Raw genomic sequence first — 22,034 nt, 5'->3', positions numbered from 1 at the left:
TCATATTTCCTCCTTTTTTCCATGCCTAGTAATTTTTATTATGTACCAATCACTGAATTTGACTTTGTATTGACAGGGTTTTTTTTTTTTTTTTTTTTGCTTCTTTCAGTATTATTTTTGAGCCTTATTCTGGGGCACAGTTAAATTACTTGGAAATAATTTGATCTTTTAAGGATTGCTTTTAAGCTTTGTTAGGTAGGACCAGGTTAGCATTTGGACTAATTTTTCCTTGCTAATTCCCTGTGAATAACCAGGTTTCCCCCCTCTGTCTCGTGGAAACACAAACTGTTCCCAACCCTGTTTGAGTACCAGGGAGTGATTCCACCTGCTCTTTTTCTTAAGGAAGTTTCTTCCACCCCAGGTTCTGTGCAGGCCATCTTCTGTCTATGCTGTTGCGGGCATGTCTTTCCAGGTAGTAAGCTCAGGCAGTTGTAGGACTCACCTTGTTTGTTTCCCTTCTCTTTAAGTGATCACTGTCCTACATTGCTTGTTGTCTAATGTCTGAAAACTGTTTCATTTTTTCATCCTGCTTGGAAGAATAAAAGAGAATTCACACAAAACCACATTCGAGCTCATGGTTCTTATGGAATGGGTAGAACTGAGTAAGTTAAAGAGGGAGGGCATACCTGTTGAAGAAGATAGTGTGAGCCCTAGTACAGGAGACCTTGGGTATCTTTCTGCTCAAGATCCCCTCGGTCCAAATAAGCTTTCTAAGGGTTGATGTGGTTTCATATGTACATTCCATAAAATATGACAAACCTAGACAGAGTATTAAAAACCAGAGACAACATTTTGCTAGCAAAGGTCCGTCTAGTCAAAGCTATGGTTGAACTGAACTGAACTGATAGGTAATAAGCCAATAAAGGAAATAAAATGGACTCACAGTAGCTTTGACCAGAAGGGGCACTTGGGGAATTTCTGGGGTAACAGAATCACTGTCTTTTGTTTTGGATGTGTTATATAAATGTGTACAGTTGTCAGGGCTCATTGAACAGAACACCTAATTGAATATAAATTGAATCCCAATTTGTTTTTTAGAAGAGGAAGTTATAACTGTTGAATGATGTTAAGAGCTTACATAAGACAAGGACTGAGAATTGACTGTTGTTAGTGATGACCTTGATAACAGGCAAGAAAGATGTTGATTATCTAGGCTAGAGTGGGTTAAATAGAGAACAGGAGGGCCTTCCCTTGTGGCTCAGTGGTAAAGGAGTCACTTCCCAATATGGGAGATGAGTTCGATTCCTAATCAGGGAGGACCCCACATGTCTCGGAGCAACTAAGACTATGCTCTGCAGCAAGAGAGGCCACCACAATGAGAAGTCCCTGTACCACAGCTGGAGAGTGCCCCCCAACCCCCCGCCCATCCCTCTCCACAACTGGAGAAAAACCTGTGCAGCAACAAAGACCCAGCACAGCCAAAAGTAATTTTTTTTTAAAAAGATAATAGGAAATGAGATATGAGGATAACAAGTACAGAATCCCTACTTGGACTTTTTCCCAAACAGGGGAGCAAAGTTGGGAGAGGTCTATGAAAGTTTTTATTCTAATTTTCTTGATATGTAAGAAATGACAGCATGTTTTTATGATGATGAGAGTGACCCAATAGGATGTAGAAATTCGTGTTATAGGAGAAGGAAGACAGTAGAGGTATAGACTTCTTGAATAGGGAGTCAGGGAGTTGACTTTTATAGCAACATGGTCTTCTGCTGTTGTTGATGGGAAAGTCAGTATATGTATACAGATTCAGGCTGACAGATTTAAAAAAAATATTATTTATTTTTGACTGAGTCAGATCTTAGTTGCGACATTCTTTTGTTGTGACACATGGGCTCTGGCTGTGGCATGTGGACTCCAGAGCACACAGGCTCAGCAGTTGTGGCACGTGGGCTTAGTTGCCCCACGGCATGTGGGATCTTAGTTCCCTGACCAGGGATCAAACTTGCGTCTGCTGCACTGGAAGGCGGATTCTTAACCACTGGACCACCAGGAAATTCTCCAGGTTAGTAAGATTTTTTGCAGCAGAAATATGTAGTACTTCTTTTTGTTTTGATTCTTTTTACCCCTAGTTGAATAAAAAGCCAAGTCAGCAGATGAGGATAGGATTTAGGGAAGGGAAGAAGTACTGGAGGTTTGGGGAGAAGATGTGAATTAGTCTAGAGATGTGAGTTGTCTTGGAGAGAGAGTGTGTTACCTAAGTAGATGTAGTATGGATCCACTTGATATTTATCATCATAATCATAAAGAAACACCAGCCAACATGATTTTGGATTTTTCTTCACTCACCATCGGCTGCCCAAGTGCAGCTGCAAAATAGATGGAAAGTTGGGTTTAAAGGGATTGGAATTTTCACCAGAACTGTGGTGTCCTGGGGGATAGCAAGGTTTCAGTTAGAGCCAGAATTGAAACTGAATGTTGAGAAAATAAGTTAAGGTTATAGTTTGCTGATGACAGACTGAGTTCAGGGAGGCATGGTGTGAGCTTTCTTTCTTTCTTTTTTTTTAAGATTAAGGAGTAGAGGGAGACCGTGTCAAATTAGAGATGGAAGACTTGGGCCTTTGGTGGTAACGGGGTAATAAGGGCATGTGAGATGTGATCGGATGATTCCTGATGGTTTCTTAGGGACGGGTTCGTGTCATTTTTAATAATAATCTCTTGAGATTGATCACAATCCTTCCAGCGATTCCTTATCACATTTCCAATAGTTCTTTACAGCAGTCAGGCAGCCCTACAGAGTCTGGCTGCAGTCTATACCCATAGCTTCTATAACCTACTTTTTTCCTTGTCATTGTCCCCTCCTGCCACCTACTTGAGTTCTTTGCTGTTTCTTAAACATTCTGTCTCTTTCTTCATGTCGCTGTTTACTGCCATTTGAGGACAGAGATTTTCTTTTGTTCTCTATGGCTTCCCTTGCACCTGGAATGGTGCCTGGTGTGCAGTTGATGTTCGGTAAATATTTGTTTGAAAAACAGTGAAAGTGAAGTCCCTCAGTCGTGTCCAACTCTTTGTGACCTCATGGACTGTAGCCTGCCAGGCTCCTCCGTGCATAGCATTCTCCAGGCAAGAGTACTGGAGTGGGTTGCCATTTCCTTCTCCAGGAGATCTTCCCGACCCAGGGATTGAACCCAGGTCTCCCACATTGTGGGCAGACGCTTTACCACCTGAGCCACCAGGGAAGCTCTAAATATTTGTTTTGATGAATATAAATGACCAGGCTTCTTTAATGACTTTAAAAGATGGGCTAACTTTCAAATAAATTTACATACATTTTACATAACAGGTTGAGCATGAAATGACTTTTCAACATGATTTGACTTTCTCCAAGCACTAGAAAAATCCTCAGGCGTTAAAATGTAAAGAAAAGCCAACTTTGTAGAAGGAACCCAGCCCTGCTCTGAAATTTATGGTGAAATGACACTATTAATTAATTGATTAAGCAGTTTGTCAAAGATAAATTCCATAGATTTAATAATTTCATTTTTATGGCAAGAACATTAATTTTTATGAGAGATGAGAATATTTATGGCTTGTGTTTTTTGTTTTCTGAATCAAACTTGCAGTGGTCACTCTTCAATATATACCATTTAGTGCATGGTTATTACATTTAGGGAACTCCTTGGATATTTGCTTGGGAAGCAAAACCTGCACTTTGGAAAAGTGCAGTGGTAATACAAGAAAAAGTCAAGACAGTGACAAAAGTTATTGCAAGATGGAACACAATAAGTTATGAAATCTCACTGTGCAAACAGTAATTGCTAACCCAGTTCAAAGTGTTATACTGCTCAGCTCATGAAATGATGTGACTTTGTCTCTCAATAGCCACTCAAGTTCTATGGGCCCATGATACAACCCTGTTATAACTGACATTTGTGTTTTCATTGCAGCTGTCGGACAAGTAACCGCAAGAGTTTGATTGTGACCTCTAGTACGTCACCTACACTACCACGGCCACACTCACCACTCCATGGCCACACAGGTGAGTGCTTAAAGATTAAGAAAAGTGGAATACAAGAGCGGTCACAGATGCTCAATTTCTTTCCTCTTCTCGCTGTGTGAGGTTCACCATGTTACAATATATTGTTTCTTCACTTGGCTGGCTGAAGCAGACAGAACTCACGGGCATGCTTTCTATGGGAGAGTATGTTCAGTCTGTTTTTTGACTCTTAGTTATTTCTTGCCTTGACCTGTCAATATTCCTTTTGGTCTTGTGCATGTCTTGGGTCCACCACCCCTGTTCTGGTGTGTTGAGAGTGTGTTATGACTCTGGTCCTCTTGGACCATGTGATGAAGCCTCCATTAACATTTTGTTCTACCATGCCTTAGAATTAGGGCTTACACAGATGGTTTTCTGCTTCATAGGACTCCTGATAACTTTCCCTCTGTTAGAACAGGAGTCAACAGTAGTGGGAGAACTGTTTGTTTCATGTTGACATTTACTTCAATTCCAGTATGTGGGATCACTGATCTCATGTATTCATTTGGAATATGGACTCTTCTAGGCAGTATAAGAACTGATGTACTTGCCTCTGACTAAGGAATATATAAAAATTATGAGGCAGAGGACCTCACTGGAGTTAGCCCCGTGTTTTAGTCTAGACATGTATTCTTAAATCCCAGGGGAGTCAGACCAGGGGGCTCAGCTTTGTGGAAGGAGTTGTTGCTCTACACTGTTCACTGCTATGCATTTACAGTGGAAGTTCCAGACCTAGGGATAATGGAAATAGATCAGGCTTGGACCCATAGGAAGCCATTACTGCCTGGATTTGATAATCTACAAGCCCTGTCTTGGGCAATAAAAAGGTACCAAAGTAGTGAAAGAGTATAGCATTAAGCCAAATAAGACAGGTCTGTTCCACTTGAGTTTGTCTCCTTGCTTATAGTTTAGTGTGTCTTTGGAGAATGACTCTGAGGATGAATGAGGAATAGTTGTTTGAGCACCCTAAGAATCAAGTGATTCTGAAACTGATCTGTGTCCTTGAGATAAGGGTCTCACTTTATCAGACTCACTGAGATCCAGCTATTCAGTGTGCTCATGACCCTTTTCCAAGAATCAGTAGAATTCTCAAATACTATACTAACCCTAATATGAGAAGACACCACCAAGAGCACAGGGAGACCCAGGGAACTAGACCTACTTGGCTTTTAAAGCAGATCTCTCATTGTGCATAGGGCTTTTCCCTCAAAATGAACTGGGCTAGGTGTTAGCTCAGATAGTGCATTCTAACCATGAACTTTGTAAAACTCAGCATATATCTGACTTGGACTTTTTTATCATGTAGAGATTAATTTAGCACTTCCAAACCTTGAACATAGTATCACAACTGTAATGTGAATGCCAGGCAGTAATTACTACTTGCAGCTTCTCTCTGATATGATTATCTCTTTATTTAGATTGCGGACAGAGTTTAGGACTAAATCTTCCCTACTCAGAGACTTTGATTGAGAACATCATCTGGCCTTTTCAGCCTGCCTGGGTCTGCAGACTCTAGCTTTATGTTAATACGTATAACATGCTTGCTGCTGCTGCTGCTAAGTCACTTCAGTCATGTCCGACTCTGTGCAACCCCATAGACGGCAGCCCACCAGGCTCCCCAGTACTCCATAAATGTTAGCTATCATCATCATCTCTCTTAAATACTGCAGAAAATCTAGGTAGGCTTCAGATCCAGGGAGGAAGAACTGATGTTAAAGCCTAGTTCATGACTGTGGACTCTTTACTTAACCAAATGTTGAGAAAGGTCAAACTTCATATCGGATTAATTCTAAAATCTTATACATCCTGATATTTGGATCCACAGAATATTCTAAGACTCTTTATTTTCACTTTAAAGTCTGGAATATGTTGAATAATATGTGCTCTGTTGATTTGAAAGTAGGTTCATTTCGTACAGTTTAGTTCAATATTAAATATTTACTAGGTGACACAGGATGAGACTGTTGGATGGCATCACTGACATGAGTTTGACCAAACTCAGGGACATAGTGAAGCTGGCTTGCTACAGTTCATGGAGTCACAAACAGTTGGACATGACTTAGCAACTGAACAACAACAACGTATATAACTAGATTATAACTATAGTAAGGTCAATTAAGTAGGCACTTAGCCATTCTAGAAGTGGAACCTTTCTAGTTCATTGTGGTTTTTTTTCTTTTAATTAATAAACTTTTTTAAGAGCAGTTTTAGATTCACGGTAAAACTGAGCAGATTGTACAGAGTTCCCATATACCCTGTCCCCACACATGTAACCACCTTCTGCACCATCAATATCCAGAACCAGATTAGTACATTTGTTACAACTGTTGAACCTGCATTGTCCCATCATTATTACCCAAAACCCCTAGTTTACATTAGGGTTCACTCTTCTTGTGCATTATATGAGTTTTGACAAATGTATAGTGACATGCATCCATCATTGTATTATCATGCAGAGGAGCTTTACTGCCCTAAAATCCTCTGTGTCCCATCTGTTCATCACTCTGTACCCCAACTCCTGACATCCGCTAATCTTGTCACTGTCTCCATAGTTTTGCCTTTTCCAAAATGTCATGTAATTGGAATCATACAGTATGTAGCCTCTTCAGATTGTTCATTTCTCTTAGTACTATGCATTTAGCTTTCTTCCATATCTTATCATGGTTTGACAGCTCATTTCTTTTTAGTGCTGAATAATATTCCATTGTCTGGACATACCACTCTCACTCACAGGTTTTCATGTGTACATAAATTTTCAGTTCATTTGGTTAAACACCAAGAAGGGTGCTTGCTAGATTGTATGGTTAAGGGTAGTTTTATAAAGTGGCTGAACCATTTTGACATTCCCACCAGCAACAAATGAGAATTTCAGTTGCTCTACAGAAACTTTCCAACTTTTGGTATTGTCAGTGTTTTTTAATTTTGCCATTCTAATACATTTATAATAGTACCTTGTTGTTTCAATTTGCGTGTCCCTAGTGATACATGGTATTGAAGATTTTGTCATATGCTTACTTGCCATCTGTGTATCTTCATTGATGATGTGTCTGTTCACATCTTTTGCCTACTTTTTAATCAGGTTGTTTATTTTCTTATTTTTGAGTTTTAAGTGTGTTTTTTGTATGTTTTGGATAACAGTCCTTTATCAGATGTCTCTTGCAAGTATTAATATTTGTGGCTTGCTTTCTCCTCTTGCAGAGTAGAAGTTTTTCATTTTACTCTAGACCAGCTTATCAACTATTTCTTTCATGGATTGGACATCTGGTATTGCATCTAAAATGTCATTGTCCTGGTCTCAGGTCATCAAGGTTTTGTCCTACATTATATTCTAGGAGTGTGGTTTTGTGTTTTATGATTAGGTCTGTGATCCATTTTGAATCTATTCTTTTTTTTCAGGTGGCTGTCCAGTCATTATAGCACTGTTTGTTAGGAAGAATGTCTTTTTTCTATTGTATTGCTTTTGCTCCTTTGTCAAGAATTAGTTAGTTACATTTTTCTGGGTCTGATTCTGGCTCTATTCTATTCAATTAATCTATTTGCTCTTCCTCTAACATCACACAGTTTTGACCACTGTAGCTTTAGAGTAAGTCTTGAGTTTGGTAATATCAGTCTTCCAACTCTGTTCTTCTTCAGTATTGAGTTGGATATTCTGGATCTTTTGCCTCTGCATATAAACTTTAGAATCAGTTTCTCCATCCATAAAATAATTTGCTGAGACTTTGTGTTTGTATTGAATCTACAGATCAAGTTGGGAAGAACTGACATCTTGACAGCATTGAGTCTTCCTATCCATGAATGTGGAAACTCTCTACATTTAAGTAGTTCTTCTTTGATATCTTTCATCTGAGTTTTTAAATTTTCCTCATGTAGATCTTGTACATTTATAACTTGTTAGATTTATACCTAATTATTTCATTTTGGGGATGCTAATGTGATTGGTAATATTTTTAATTTCAAATTCTACTTGTTCATTGATGGTATACAGTGTTGACTTTTGTACATTAACCTTGTATCCTGCAACTTTGATACAATCACTTACTTGTTTCAGAAGGATTTTTGTTGATTTTTTTCCCCCAGATTTTCTTCATAGGCCATTATGTCATCTGCAAACAAACACAGTTTATATACTTTCTTCCTTCCCAATCTGTATACTTTTTAATTCCTTTTTTTTAGCTTATTGTATTAGCTGGAATTTCTAGTATGATGTTGAAAAGCAGTGGTGAGAAGATATAGTCACGCCATTTTTCTGATTTTGGCAGAAAAGCTTGAAGTTTCTTATCATTAAGTATCAATGTTAGCTGTACTTTTTTGTAGATGTTCTTTATCAAATTGAGGAACTTCCCTTCCATTCCTAATTTGTTGAAAGATTTTTTTTATAGATGGATTTTAGACTTTGTCAAATGCTTTTTCTGATCTGTTGATGTTATCATTTGATTTTGCTCCTTTAGCTATTAGTGTAATGGTTTACATTAATTGATTTTCAAATATTGAACTAGCCTTGCATACCTAGGATTAAAACCCTCTTAGTTATGGTGTATAATTCTTTTTATGCATTGTTGAATTGGATTTGTGTATATTTTGCAGAGGATTTTATTTCCATGTTCATGAGAGATACTGGTCTTTAGTGTTCTTTTCTTATAATGTCTTTGCCTGGTTTTGGTGTTTGGATAATGATGGCCTCATAGAATAAGTTAGAAAGTATTCCCTCCACTTCTGTCTTCTTGAAAAGATTGTGGAGAATTGGTATAATTTCTTTTTGAATGTTTGATGGAATTTACAAGTGAACCTATCTGGGACCTGCTGCTTTTGGTTTTAGAAGATTACTAATTATTGATTAAATTTTTAATAGATATAAGCCTATCCAGATTGTCTGTTTCTTCTTGTGTGAGATTTGGCAGGTTTTGTCTTTAAGTAATTGGTGTATTTAAATCTAGGTATCAAATTTGTGGGCATAGAGTTATGCATAATATTCCTTTATTATCCTCTTAATGGCCATGGAATCTGTAGTAATACAGTATCTGTTCTGATGTTAGTGACTTGTGTCTTCTCTATTTTCTCCCTTAGTTAGCCTGGCTAGAGGCAAGTCCATTTTGTGGATCTTATCAAAGAACCAGTTTTTGGTTTTGTTGATTTTCTCTATTGATTTCCTGTTTCCAATTTCATTGATTTATGCTCCAGTATATTTTCTTTTCATCTGCTTATGTTAAATTTAATTTGCTGTTTTTCTGGCTTCTTAAGGTAGAGGCTTAGGTGATTAATCTAAATCTTCCTTAATTAATCAAGATTCAATTTTTTTTTTTTTTTGGCTACAGCACGCAGCATGGGCATGTAGGATTTTAGTTCTCTGACCAGAGATTGAATGCATGCTCCCTGCATTGGAAGCACGGAATCTTAATCACTGGACTGCCAGAGAAGTCCCAAAATTAAATTTTTAAAGGTTACACTGCATTTACAGTTACTACGAAATATTGTCTGTATTCCCCCATGTTGTACAATACATCCTTGTAGCATATCTTTTTTTTAATTCGGCCACATCATGCATCATAAGGGGTCTTAATTCCCCTACCAGGGATCAAACCCATGTTCCCTGCAGTGGAAGCCCAGAGTCTTAACCACAGATTGCCAGGGAAATCCCTCTTGTAGCCTGTCTTATTTCCAGTAGTGTGTACCTCACGCTCCCTCACCCCATTGCCCTAACTTGATAAGTTGTATTTTCATTTTTATTTACTTAAAAATACTTTAAATTTTCTGTTGAGATTTCTTCTTTGACCTATGTGTTATTTTGAACTGTGTTGTTTAATCTTCAAATATTTGAGGGTTTTCCCAATTGTCTTTCTGTTTACTGATTATTAGTTTAATTCTACTGTGATCTGAAAGCAGATGGGTGAATTCTTTTCAATTAAATTTGTTGTTGTTGTTGTTCAGTCAAAAAGTCGTGTCTCACTCTTCGCACCCCATGGACTGCAGCACACCAGGCCTCCCTGTCCCTCACCATCTCCTGAAATTTGCCCAAGTTCATGTCCATTGACTCAGTGATGCTGTCCAACCATCTCATACTCTGCTGTCTTCTTCTCCTTTTGCCTTCAATCTTTTCCAGCATCAGGGTCTTTACCAATGAGTCTGCTTTTCCCATCAATTGGCCAAAGTATTGTAGCTTCAGCTCCACATCAGTCCTTCCAATGAATATTCAGGGTTGATTTTGTTTAGGATTGACTGGTTTGATCTCTTTGTTGTCAAGGAACTCTTCAGAGTCTTCTCCAGCTCCATAATTCAAAAACATCAGTTCTCAGTGCGCATCTTCTTTATGGTCCAGTTCTCACATCCGTATATGACCACTGGAAAAACCATAGCTTTGACTAGACAGACTTTTGTTGGCAAAGTGTTGTCTCTGCTTTTAAATACACTGTCTAGGTTTGTCATAGCTTTCCTTCCAAGAAGCTTTCCTTCCTTTCCATTAACGTCTTCTAATTTCATGGCTACAGTCACCATCCTCAGTGATGGTGGATCCCAAGAAGAGAAAATCTGTCACTGCTTTCACTTTTTCCCCTTCTATTGGCCATGAGTGATGGGACTAGATGGCATGATCTTAGTTTTTTAATGTTGAGTTTTAAGCCAGCTTTATCATTCTCCTCTTTCACCCTCATCAAGAAGCCCTTATAGTTCCTCTTTGCCTTCTGCCATTTCAGGGTATCATCTGCATGTCTGAGGTTGCTGATATTTCTCCCAGCAATCTTGATTCCAGCTTGTAAGTCATCCAGCCTGGCATTTTGCATGATGTACTCTGCATATAAGTTAAATAAAGAGGGTAACAATATACAGCCTTGTCGTACTCCTTTCCCAGTTTTGAATCAGTTACTTGTTTCATGTAAGGTTCTAACTGTTGCTTCTTGACTCACATACAGGTTTCTCAGGAGACAGGTAAGATGGTTTGCTATTCCCATCTCTTTAAGAATTGTCTATAGTTTGTTGTGAAACACACAGTCAAAGGCTTTAGCATAGTCAATGAAGCAGAAGTAGATGTTTTTCTGGAATTCCCTTGCTTTCTGTATGATCCAACAAATGTTGGCAATTTGATCTCTGGTTCCTCTGCCTTTTCTAAACCCAACTTGTACATCTGGAAGTTCTCAATTCAAATACTGTTGAAGCCTAATTTGAAGGATTTTGAGTATTACCTTGCTAGCCTGTGAAATGAGTGCAATTGTCTTGTAGTTTGAACATTATTTAGCACTGCTTTTCCTTGGGATTGGGTTTCCCCAAAATGTCTGGAATGTACTTACTTCCACATTCTTTTGATTAGTGTTAGCAGATCTCTTACTCTGTCCATTTGCTTTTAATTTACATGTGCCTTTATATTTTAAAAGGCTTCCTTGTAAAACTACACTTAGTTGGGTCTTGTTTTTATTTTTTTTAATCTATGTGCTAGTCCCAATCTTTTAAATTTAGACTATGAACCTATATGCAGGTCAGGAAGCAGCAGTTAGAACTGGACATGGAACAACAGACTGGTTCCAAATAGGGAAAGGAGTAAGTCAAGGCTGTATATTATCACCCTGCTTATTTAACTTATATGCAGAGGATATCATGAGAAATGCTGGGCTAGAGGAAGCACAAGCTGGAATCAAGATTGCCGGGAGAAATATCAATAACCTCAGATATGCAGATGACACCACCCTTATGGCAGAAAGTGAAGAGGAACTAAAAAGCTTCTTGATGAAAGTGAAAGAGGAGAGTGAAAAAGTTGGCCTAAAGCTCAACATTCAGAAAACAAAGATCATGGCATCCGGTCCCATCACTTCATGGGAAATAGATGGGGAAACAGTGGAAACAGTGTCAGACTTTATTTTTTTGGGCTCCAAAATCACTGCAGATGGTGACTGCAGCCATGAAATTAAAAGACGCTTACTCCTTGGAAGGAAAATTATGACCAACCTAGATATGGCTCAGAGGTTTAAGCATCTGCCTGCAATGCGGGAGACCTGGGTTTGATCCCTGGGTTGGGAAGATCCCCTGGAGAAGTAAATGGCAACCCACTCCAGTATTCTTGCCTGGAGAATCCCATGGATGGAGGAGCCTGGTGGGCTACAGTCCACGGGGTCACAAAAAGTCGGACATGGCTGAGCGACTTCACTCATCCACTAGATAGCATATTGAAAAGCAGAGACATTACTTTACCAACAAAGGTCCATCTAGTCAAGGCTATGGTTTTTCCAGTGGTCATGTATGGATGTGAGAGTTGGACTGTGAAGAAAGCTGAGCACCGAAGAATTGATGTTTTTGAACTGTGGTGTTGGAGAAGACTCTTTTTTTTTTTTTTTGGAGAAGACTCTTGAGAGTCCCTTGGACTGCAAGGAGATCCAACCAGTCCATCCTAAAGGAGATCAGTCCTGGGTGTCCCTTGGAAGGACTGATGTTGAAGCTGAAACTCCAGTACTTTGGCCACCTGATGGGAAGAGTTGACTCATTGAAAAGACCCTGATGCTGGGAGGGATTGGGGGCAGGAGGAGAAGAGGACAACAGAGGATGAGATGGCTGGATGGCATCACCGACTCGATGGACGTGAGTTTGAGTGAACTCCGAGAGTTGGTGATGGACAGGGAGGCCTGGCGTGTTGTGATTTGTAGTGTCGCAAAGAGTCGGACACAACTGAGTGACTGAACTGAACTGAACTTATAAACGTTTAAGGTGATTATTGATATAGTTGGGTTTCCCAGGTGGTGCTAGTGGTGAAGAACCTGCCTGCCAATGCAGAAGATGTAAGAGATGTGGGTTTGATCCCTGGGTCGGGAAAACCCCCTGGAGAAGGGCATGGCAACCCACTCCAGTATTCCTGCCTGGAGAATCCCATGGACAGAGTAGCCTGGTGGGCTACAGTCCACATGGTGGCAAAGAGTCAGAAACAACTGAGCGACTTAGCACGCTCGCGTTGATATGGTTGTTGTTCAGTCGCTCAGTCGTGTCCAGTTCTTTGTGACCCCGTGAGCTGCAGCAATGCCAGGTTTCCCTGTGCTTCATCTCCTGGAGCTGGCTCAGACTCATGTCCATCGAGTCGGTGATGCCATCCACCCATCTCATCTTCTGTCACCCCCTTCTCTTCCCGCCTTCATCTTTCCCAGCATCAGGGTCTTTTCTAATGAGTTGGCTCTTTGCATTGGAGCTTCAGCTTCAGCATCAGTCCTTCCATTGAATATTCAGGATTGATTTCCTTTAGGATTGACTGGTTTGATCTCCTTGCAGTCCAAGGGACTCTCAAAATTCTCCAACACCACAGTTCAAAAGCAGCAGTTCTTTGGTGCTCAGCCTTCTTTATGGTCCAGCCCTTTGATATAGTTAGATTTGTGTGTGTTAAGTCGCTCAGCTGTGTCCGACTCTCTGCGAACCCATGGACTGTCCATGGACTTCTCCAGGCAAGAATACAGGAGTGGGCTGCCATTTCCTTTTCCAGTTAGACTTGTATCTACCATTTTTGCTACCGTTTTCCATTTGTTGCCTGTGATCTTTGTTCCTGTTTTTGTCTTCTACTCTTTTCTGGTTTTAATGGAGCACTTTATATGATTTATGTTTCTCTCCTTTGTTAGCATGTCAGCTGTATTGTCCTTTCTTTTTTTTGTGTGCCTGTGTATGTTTTAGATTTTTCAGAATACATTCACAGCTGATCCAAATCCACTTTCAAAAAACATTATACTGATTCACAGGTAGTGTAAATTCCTTATAATAACAAAATAATCCTAATTCCTCCCCTCATCCTTTGTTTCATTGCACTCATTCATTTCACATATCCATAAGCATAAAAACATGGATAGAATGTTTTTATGAAAACATAGTTAAATGTGGTTTTGCTATTATTATTTTGAACAAACTATTATCTGTTAAATAAAAAATATGAGATATCAGGTTTTTAATTTTACCTTTACTTATTTCACTTCTAATGCTGTTCTTTTATGTAGGTCCAAGTTTCTGATCTATATCATTTTACTTCTCTTAGAACTTTTTTTTTTTTACCACACTGCACAGCTTGCAAAATATTAGTTCCTTGACCAGGGATTGAACCTGGCCCAGGGCAATGAAAGCTCCAAGTACCAACCACTGGGCTACTAGGGAATTCTCTTAGAACTTTCAACATTCCTTGTAAGGCAGGTCTGTTGGCAACAAATTCCTTCAATGTTTGACTGTCTAAGAAAATCTTAGTTTCTCTTTCACTTATGAAGAATAATATTGTAGAGTACAGAATATTAGGTTGGTGGGGTTTTTTCCCTCTCAGCTCCCTTGTTTGTGTGATGTCTGAGAAGTAGAATATAATTCTTTTCTTCTCTTAAATAAAATCTTTTTACCATCTGGTTTCTTTCAAGATTTTTTTCATTGTCTTTGATTTTTTTTCTAAGTTTGAATATAGTATGCTGGGTGTAGATTTTTGGCATTTAATCCTGCTTTGTGTTCTCTGAGTTTCCTGGATCTGTGGTTTGGTGTCTGACATTGATTTGGGTAAATTCTCAGTCATTATTGTTTCAAATATTTCTTCTGTTTCTTCCTGTGTCATTTCCATTACACAAGTCTTACACCTTTTGTAGTTGTCCCACAGTTCTTGGATATTCTGTTCTATTAATTTCAGTCTTTTTTTTTCTCTTTTTAGTTTTGGAAATTTCTAGTATCATTCCTCAAAGTCAGAGATTATTTTCTCAACTGTGTCCATTCCACTAATGAGCCTTTCAAAGACATTTTTATTAATTTTCTTATTGATGGACATTATAGCAGTCTGGGCCTAATTAGGAGACAGAAACCACACAGTGACTTAAACAGATGAAGTTTATTAGAATTATAAACTGTGACAATAAAAGAAGAGCAGAACTGGCCCATAGCCACTGAGCAATCAGCATGGCACTCAGCACGGCAGCTCTCCAGAACACTTTATGGCAGCCAGTATCCAGGCCTGCACAGAGGGTAGGTGGCATGGAGTGTATTATATCCCTCAGGAACAACATGGGAGACAAACATTAGAGTATAAGGAGTGAACCAGGCAAGCAGAGGGCATCAGGGCACTAGTGTGGGCATGCCTGGAGCATACAGTGTTGTTTCAGGGAGGACTGTGGAAAGGTGATCACTAGGTCAGGTTCAGGATGCAAGGCTGACAGCATGTGACTAGGTCAGCGCACCCCTGCCTGTCCTCACTGCCACACTACTGACGGAAGGTATAGTAGCTGGGACTGCACCCTGAGCCACCTCCTTGTACAGTGTCCTTCCAGCGCCCTCTACTGGGAAAGTTTAATGTGTTCGCTCTCAATGAAATGCCTAAACAAGCAGAAGATATTAAGAAGAAATGGCAAGAATGCACAGAACTATACAAAAAAGATCTTCATGACCCAGATAATCACAATGGTGTGATCACTGACCTAGACCCAGACATCCTGGAGTGCAAAGTATAGTGGGCCTTAGGAAGCATCGCTACGAACAAAGCTAGTGGAGGTAATGGAATTACAGTTGAGCTGTTTCAAATCCTGAAAGATGATGCTGTGAAAGTGCTGCACTCAATATACCAGCAAATTTCAAAAACACATCAGTGGCCACAGGACTGGAAAAGGTCAGTTTTCATTCCAATCCCAAAGAAAGACAATGCCAAAGGATGTTCAAAATACCACACAATTGCACTTATCTCACCCACTAGCAAAGTAATGCTCAAAATTCTCCAAGCCAGGCTTCAACAGTACGTGAACTGAGAACTTCCAGATGTTCAGGCTGGATTTAGAAAAGGCAGAGAAACGAAAGATCAAATTGCTAACATCCGTTGAGAGTTCCAGAAAAACATCTACTTCTGCTTCATTGACTACACCAAAGCCTTTGACTGTGTGGGTCACAGCAAACTGTGGAAAATTCTTAAAGAGACAATTTAAGATTTAAATTAAATTTAATTTTTACCTGCCTCCTGAGAAATCTGTATGTCGGTCAAGAAGCAACAGTTAGAACCGGACATGGAACAATGGACCTGGTTCTGAATCAGGAAAGGAGTACATCAAGGCTGTATTTTGTCATCCTGCTTATTTAAATTATATGCAGAGTACATCATGCAAAATGTTGGGCTGGATGAAGCACAAGCTAGAATCAAGATTGCTGGGAGAAATATCGATAACCTCAGATACGCAGATGACACCACCCTTATGGCAGAAAGTGAAAAGGAACTGAGGAGCCTCTTGATGAAAGTGAAAGAGGAGAGAAAAAGCTGCTTAAAACTCAACTTTCAAAATACTAAGATCATGGCCTCCAGTCCCATCAATTTATGCAAAGAGATGGGGAAACAATGGAAACACTGAAAGACTTTATTTTCTTGGGCTCCAAAATCACTGCAGATGGTGACTGCAGCCATGAAATTAAAAGACGCTTGCTCCTTGGAAGAAAAGCTATGATAAACCTAGACAGCATATTAAAAAGCAGAGACATTACTTTACCAACAAAGGTCTGTCTAGTCAAGGCTATGGTTTTTCCATTGGTCATGTGTGGATGTGAGAGTTGGACAATAAAGAAAAGTGAGCGCCGAAGAATTGATGCTTTTGAACTGTGGTGCTGGAGAAGTCTCTTGAGAGTCCCTTGGACTGCAAGGAGACCCAACCAGTCCATCCTAAAGGAGATCAGTCCTGAATATTCATTGGAAGGACTGGTGCTAAAGCTGAAACTCCAATACTTTGGCCACCTGATGAGAAGAACTGACTCGTTTGAAAAGACCCTGATGCTGGGAAAGATTGAAGGCGGGAGGAGAAGGGAATGACAGAGGATAAGATGGTTGGATGGCATTACTGATTCAATGGACATGAGTTTGAGTAAGCTCCAGGAGTTGGTGATGGACAGGGAGGCCTGGCGTGCTGCGCTCCATGGGGTCGAAAGAGTCAGACACAACTGAGCAGCTGAACTGAACTGAAAGGAATTCTCTTCTCTGTGACAGAGAAGGTATTAAAGGATGAATTTTAGAAATATCTGATTGATAACTAGCACAAATATTTAGATTGTTTTCAGTTCTTCATTATTTTAGTGTTGCAACCAACATCCTTCTTCATCTTCTTTTTGTATATATGCATCAGTCAGTCCATTCAGTCACTCAATCATGTCTGACTCTTTGCAACCCCATGGACTGCAGCATGCCAGTATATATATGCATCAAGACTGTCTGAAGAAAAAAAGACTGTCTAAAAATGTGTAGGCATGAACTTGCTGAATCGTATTTTCAGAGTAAGATTAACAGGTCAGTGGGTGTATTTATATGATGTATGTTCCACGTCATCTGATTCTAAACTGGAATAGTGGGACTAAAAGTGTGTCTTCCATAAGCCTTCAGCCCCTGTCATGCAGGTGAAGATGGAGGTGAAGGTGAAGTTGCTCAGTCGTGTCTGACTCTGCGACCCCGTGGACTGTAACCTACTAGGCTTCTCCATCCATGGGATTCTCCAGGCAAGAATAGTGGAGTGGATTGCCATTTCCTTCTCCAGGGGATCTTCCCGACCCAGGGATCGAACCCAGGTCTCCCACATTGGAGGCAGACACTTTAACCTCTGAGCCACCAGGGAAGCTGATCTGTCATGCAGGGTCAAGAGCAATCTCCAGTAACCCACTCCTCTTTACTCCCTAACACTTGGAGTCTTCCCATCTCTTATCTGTCTTGAATCCACTATGGGCTAATTTCATTATGCCTGACTGACAGGAACCCCCAGATATTTGAGCCTTCTATCTCCTACACTCCTAGTTCCTGTAAATCTCTGAACATTTCCTGTTCTGACCATTTTTTCTCATCCCTCTCTGACTCTGAGGACTTCCAGTGTACCGTTTGGACTCAGTCCATCAGTCTAGTTCTAATGAACTCCTGGGGAAGAGAGAAGGGTTAGAATACTGGCTGTCTGCTGCCCTCTTTCCCCTCCCCTGACCTCTGATCAGTGGGCCTGAAAGGGAGAGTAGATGTTCTTGTCTTTTCAGTATTGTCCCTCTCTTCGTCCTCAGTTCAGTTTAGTTCAGTCGCTCAGTCGTGTCCGAATCACAGCACGCCAGGCCTCCCTGTTCATCACCGTCTCCCAGAGTTCACTCAGACTCGTGTCCATTGAGTCCATGATGCCATCCAGCCATCTCATCCTTGGTCGTCCCTTTCTCCCCCTGCCCCCAATCCCTCCCAGCATCAGAGTCTTTTCCAATGAGTCAGCTCTTCGCATGAGGTGGCCAAAGTACTGGAGTTTCAGCTTCAGCATCATTCCTTCCAAAGAAATCCCAGGGTTGATCTCCTTCAGAATAGACTGGTTGGATCTCCTTGCAGTCCAAGGGACTCTCAGGAGTCTTCTCCAACACCACAGTTCAAATGCATGAATTCTTTGGCACTCAGCCTTCTTCACAGTCCAACTCTCACATCCATACATGACCACTGGAAAAACCATAGCCTTGACTAGACGGACCTTAGTCGGCAATGTCTCTGCTTTTGAATATGCTGTCTAGGTTGGTCATAACTTTTCTTCCAAGGAGTAAGCGTCTTTTAATTTTATGGCTGCAGTCACCATCTGCAGTGATTTTGGAGCCCAAAAAAATAAAGTCTGACACTGTTTCCTTGTCTATTTCCCATGAAGTGATGGGACCAAATGCCATGATCTTCGTTTTCTGAATGTTGAGCTTTAAGTCAACTTTTTCACTCTCCTCTTTCACTCTCATCAAGAGGCTTTTTAGCTCCTCTTCACTTTCTGCCATAAGGGTGGTGTCATCTGCATATCTGAGGTTATTGATATTTCTCCCGGCAGTCTTGATTCCAGCTTGTGTTTCTTCCAGTCCAGCGTTTCTCATGATGTGCTCTGCATATAAGTTAAATAAGCAGGGTGACGATATACAGCCTTGACATACTCCTTTTCCTATTTGGAACCAGTCTGTTGTTCCATGTCCAGTTCTAACCATTGCTTCCTGACCTGCATACAGATTTCTCAAGAGGCAGGTTAGGTGGTCTGGTATTCCCATCTCTTTCAGAATTTTCCACAGTTTATTGTGATCCACACAGTCAAAGGCTTTGGCATAGTCAATAAAGCAGAAATAGATGTTTTTCTGGAACTCTCTTGCTTTTTCCATGATCCAGCGGATGTTGGCAATTTGATCTCTGGTTCCTTTGCCTTTTCTAAAACCAGATTGAACATCAGGGAGTTCACAGTTCACGTACTGCTAAAGCCTGGCTTGGAGAATTTTGAGCATTACTTTACTAGTGTGTGAGATGAGTGCAATTGTGTGGTAGTTTGAGCATTCTTTGGCATTGCCTTTCTTTGGGATTGGAATGAAAACTGACCTTTTCCAGTCCTGTGGCCACTGCTGAGTTTTCCAAATTTGCTGGCATATTGAGTGTAGCACTTTCACAGCATCATCTTTCAGGATTTGAAACAGCTCAACTGGAATTCCATCACCTACTATCTTTGTTCGTAGTGATGCTTTCTAAGGCCCACTTGACTTCACATTCCAAGATGTCTGGCTCTAGATTAGTGATCACATCATCATGATTATCTGGGTCATGAAGATCTTTTTTGTACAGTTCTTCCGTGTATTCTTGCCACCTCTTCTTAATATCTTCTGCTTCTGTTAGGTCCATACCATTTCTGTCCTTTATCGAGCCCATCTTTGCATGAAATGTTCCCTTGGTATCTCTAATTTTCTTGAAGAGATCTCTAGTTTTTCCCATTCTGTTGTTTTCCTCGATTTCTTTGAATTGATCGCTGAAGAAGGCTTTCTTATCTCTTCTTGCTGTTCTTTGGAACTCTGCATTCATATGCTTATATCTTTCCTTTTCTCCTTTGCTCTTCTTCCTAGTGCCCCAAAACTTTGAGTCTCATACGATTAAATACTATCACTTATCATTAAATACCATGATTGCAGCTGTAAATATCTTAGTTCTTGACTCACTTTTAGTCTTCAGTTCTAACTCCTCTGTTATTCTTCATAGTTTGAATACAGATATGTTGAGGTTCTTTTCAGTTCTTAGGACTTGCAGTTCTTTGAACCTATCTTCCAATGAGTTTCTCCTCCAAACTTCCTTGGTCACATATGCCCTGTACTATATATTTAGACTTTGTTTCCATAATTTTAGTTTCCTTCTTCCTTCTCTGCAAGTACTAACCCAGTCTTTCTCCTATGCCATCAGAAATATCCCCCAAAATCAGTCATTTGATTCCAGGACCTCAGGTCCTTGGAACCCTTAAATATGTTAAGTTTGAGATGCCTTTTAAGCACTGGCATGGGCATGTCAATATATTAATCTTGACTTCAAGAGAGAAGTAGGGCTGGAGAGTGCCTGGCAGAGAATATGAGGAGCCAGCAGGGTACTACCCCATGTTTAAGGCCCAGTGGTACAAAGGGGAGGGTGAAAGCAAGCAGTCATTACTTGAGAAAGCTGCAAGGAAAGCTGTGTCCACAGGGACAGTCAAGTTTCACCTAATTTGTTAAGGGCTATACTAAATGTATGTCCAGATTGTATGGAAATACAAAAGTAAAGATATGGTGGCATTTTAAAAAGAGCATTTAGAGGCCCTGGCCATTGTCAAGATGTAAGCAAGGGAGTACTAGAAGGGAAAAGTTATGTGGTCAGATCAGCAGGAATTAAAACTAATTGTCTCCAGATTTCCTGTTCAGATGATTAATGAGTGATGACACCCTTAAATGAAATTGAAGAGAATAATAGATTTAGGGGAAAAAGAAAGAAGATCCCAGAAACAAATCCATATATATGTGGCCATTTGATATATGACAGCGGCAACATTGGGACAATTGGACATTCATATGGGGAAATTGAAAGACTTAGCTCTTACTTCACAAAAATCAATTCCAGGTGAATGGTAAAAAATTTTTTTCAGCTTCTGTAAGATATAATTAATGAATAAAATGGTAAGATATTTAAAGTACACATATGAAAATTTGATATACATGAATTGTATATTTAAATGTGAAAACCAAAACACTAAACTTTTAGAAGATATACAGTAGAACATATTTATTTTTTAAAAAGGACAGAAAGAGAATTGGTAATGCATACAGGAGTTTTTTGTAAAGGACATGCAAAGATAGTATGATTGGAAAATGGCCAAGGGACTTGAACAGGTAGTTCACAAAAGCAATCTAAATGGCCAATAAATATGTGAAAAGATACTTTAATCTCATTGGTTATTATGGAAATGCAAAATAAAATCACAATGAAATACCATTCAATTATCATCAAACATAGCTTAAATTAAAATGACAGAACCAGGTGTGGATAAGTATATGAAACAATGGGAGCTCTTAAGCATTACTGGTGGAACCATACATTGGTAATCTATTTTGCAAAAACAGTTTGGCATTTTCTTAGGTGAAGTTTATAAACAAACTAGAGCACAAAAGGTCACATATTGTATGATTTCATTTCTATGAAATGTCCAGAATGGGTGATTCCATAGAAACAGAAAGTAGATTAGTGATTGCCAGAGTCTTGGGAGTGAGAGGAATGAGGAATGACTGTTCACAGGTGCCCTTTCTTTTTTGAGTGATAAAAATATTCTGAAAGTAGATAGTGGTGATGTTTGCACAACTTTGTGAATGTACTAAAACTGCTACACTGTGCACTTTGAAAGGAATTTTATTACATGTGAATTGTATCTTTTTTTTTTTTTTTTGGCCACACCAGGCAACTTGTGGGATCTTAATTCCTCAACCAGGGATCTAACCTAAGCTGGCAGTGAAAGAACAGAGTCGTAATCACTGGACCACCAGGGAATTCCCTATATCTCAACTTTTTTAATTGAGAAAAACTAAACTCAGGTATTAAGGATGCCTATTTAGTTGGTAAAGCTGTAAAGAAATGATTGCCATAAAAGTCAGGGTGTTTACCTTTAATGGAAAAGGGGAGGGACTTTGACTGGAAAGGTTTAACTAGAAGAAGGTATTTTGGAAGATGGCATCGTTAACCTGGATGGTATTTATATAGATGCTTGCTATATAATTATATTACTTTATTACTAGTTAAACTGTGCAAATGAAGGAACTGGTTCAAGGTCAACTGATTGCTCTGTCAACTGAAAAAAATGCACAACGTGAGAGTTGTGAG

General features: G+C 39.7%; 1 protein-coding gene across 5 annotated transcripts in view; it reads left to right on the top strand.

Moving 5' to 3' along the window:
* MAST2 (microtubule associated serine/threonine kinase 2) overlaps nucleotides 1-22,034 on the top strand; it is a 200,885-nt gene that overhangs the window by 133,779 nt on the left and 45,072 nt on the right. For all 5 annotated transcript variants that reach the window (XM_040231268.1, XM_040231267.1, XM_040231266.1 and 2 more), the window contains one exon: nucleotides 3,885-3,976. In XM_040231268.1, coding sequence (XP_040087202.1) covers nucleotides 3,885-3,976 — 92 coding nt within the window. The remainder of the gene's footprint in view (nucleotides 1-3,884; nucleotides 3,977-22,034) is intronic.

The sequence above is a fragment of the Oryx dammah genome, unplaced genomic scaffold, assembly GCF_014754425.2.
Source record: "Oryx dammah isolate SB20612 unplaced genomic scaffold, SCBI_Odam_1.1 HiC_scaffold_28, whole genome shotgun sequence".
NCBI classification, from domain to species: domain Eukaryota; kingdom Metazoa; phylum Chordata; class Mammalia; order Artiodactyla; family Bovidae; genus Oryx; species Oryx dammah.
This window is presented reverse-complemented; position numbering and strand designations above follow the sequence as displayed.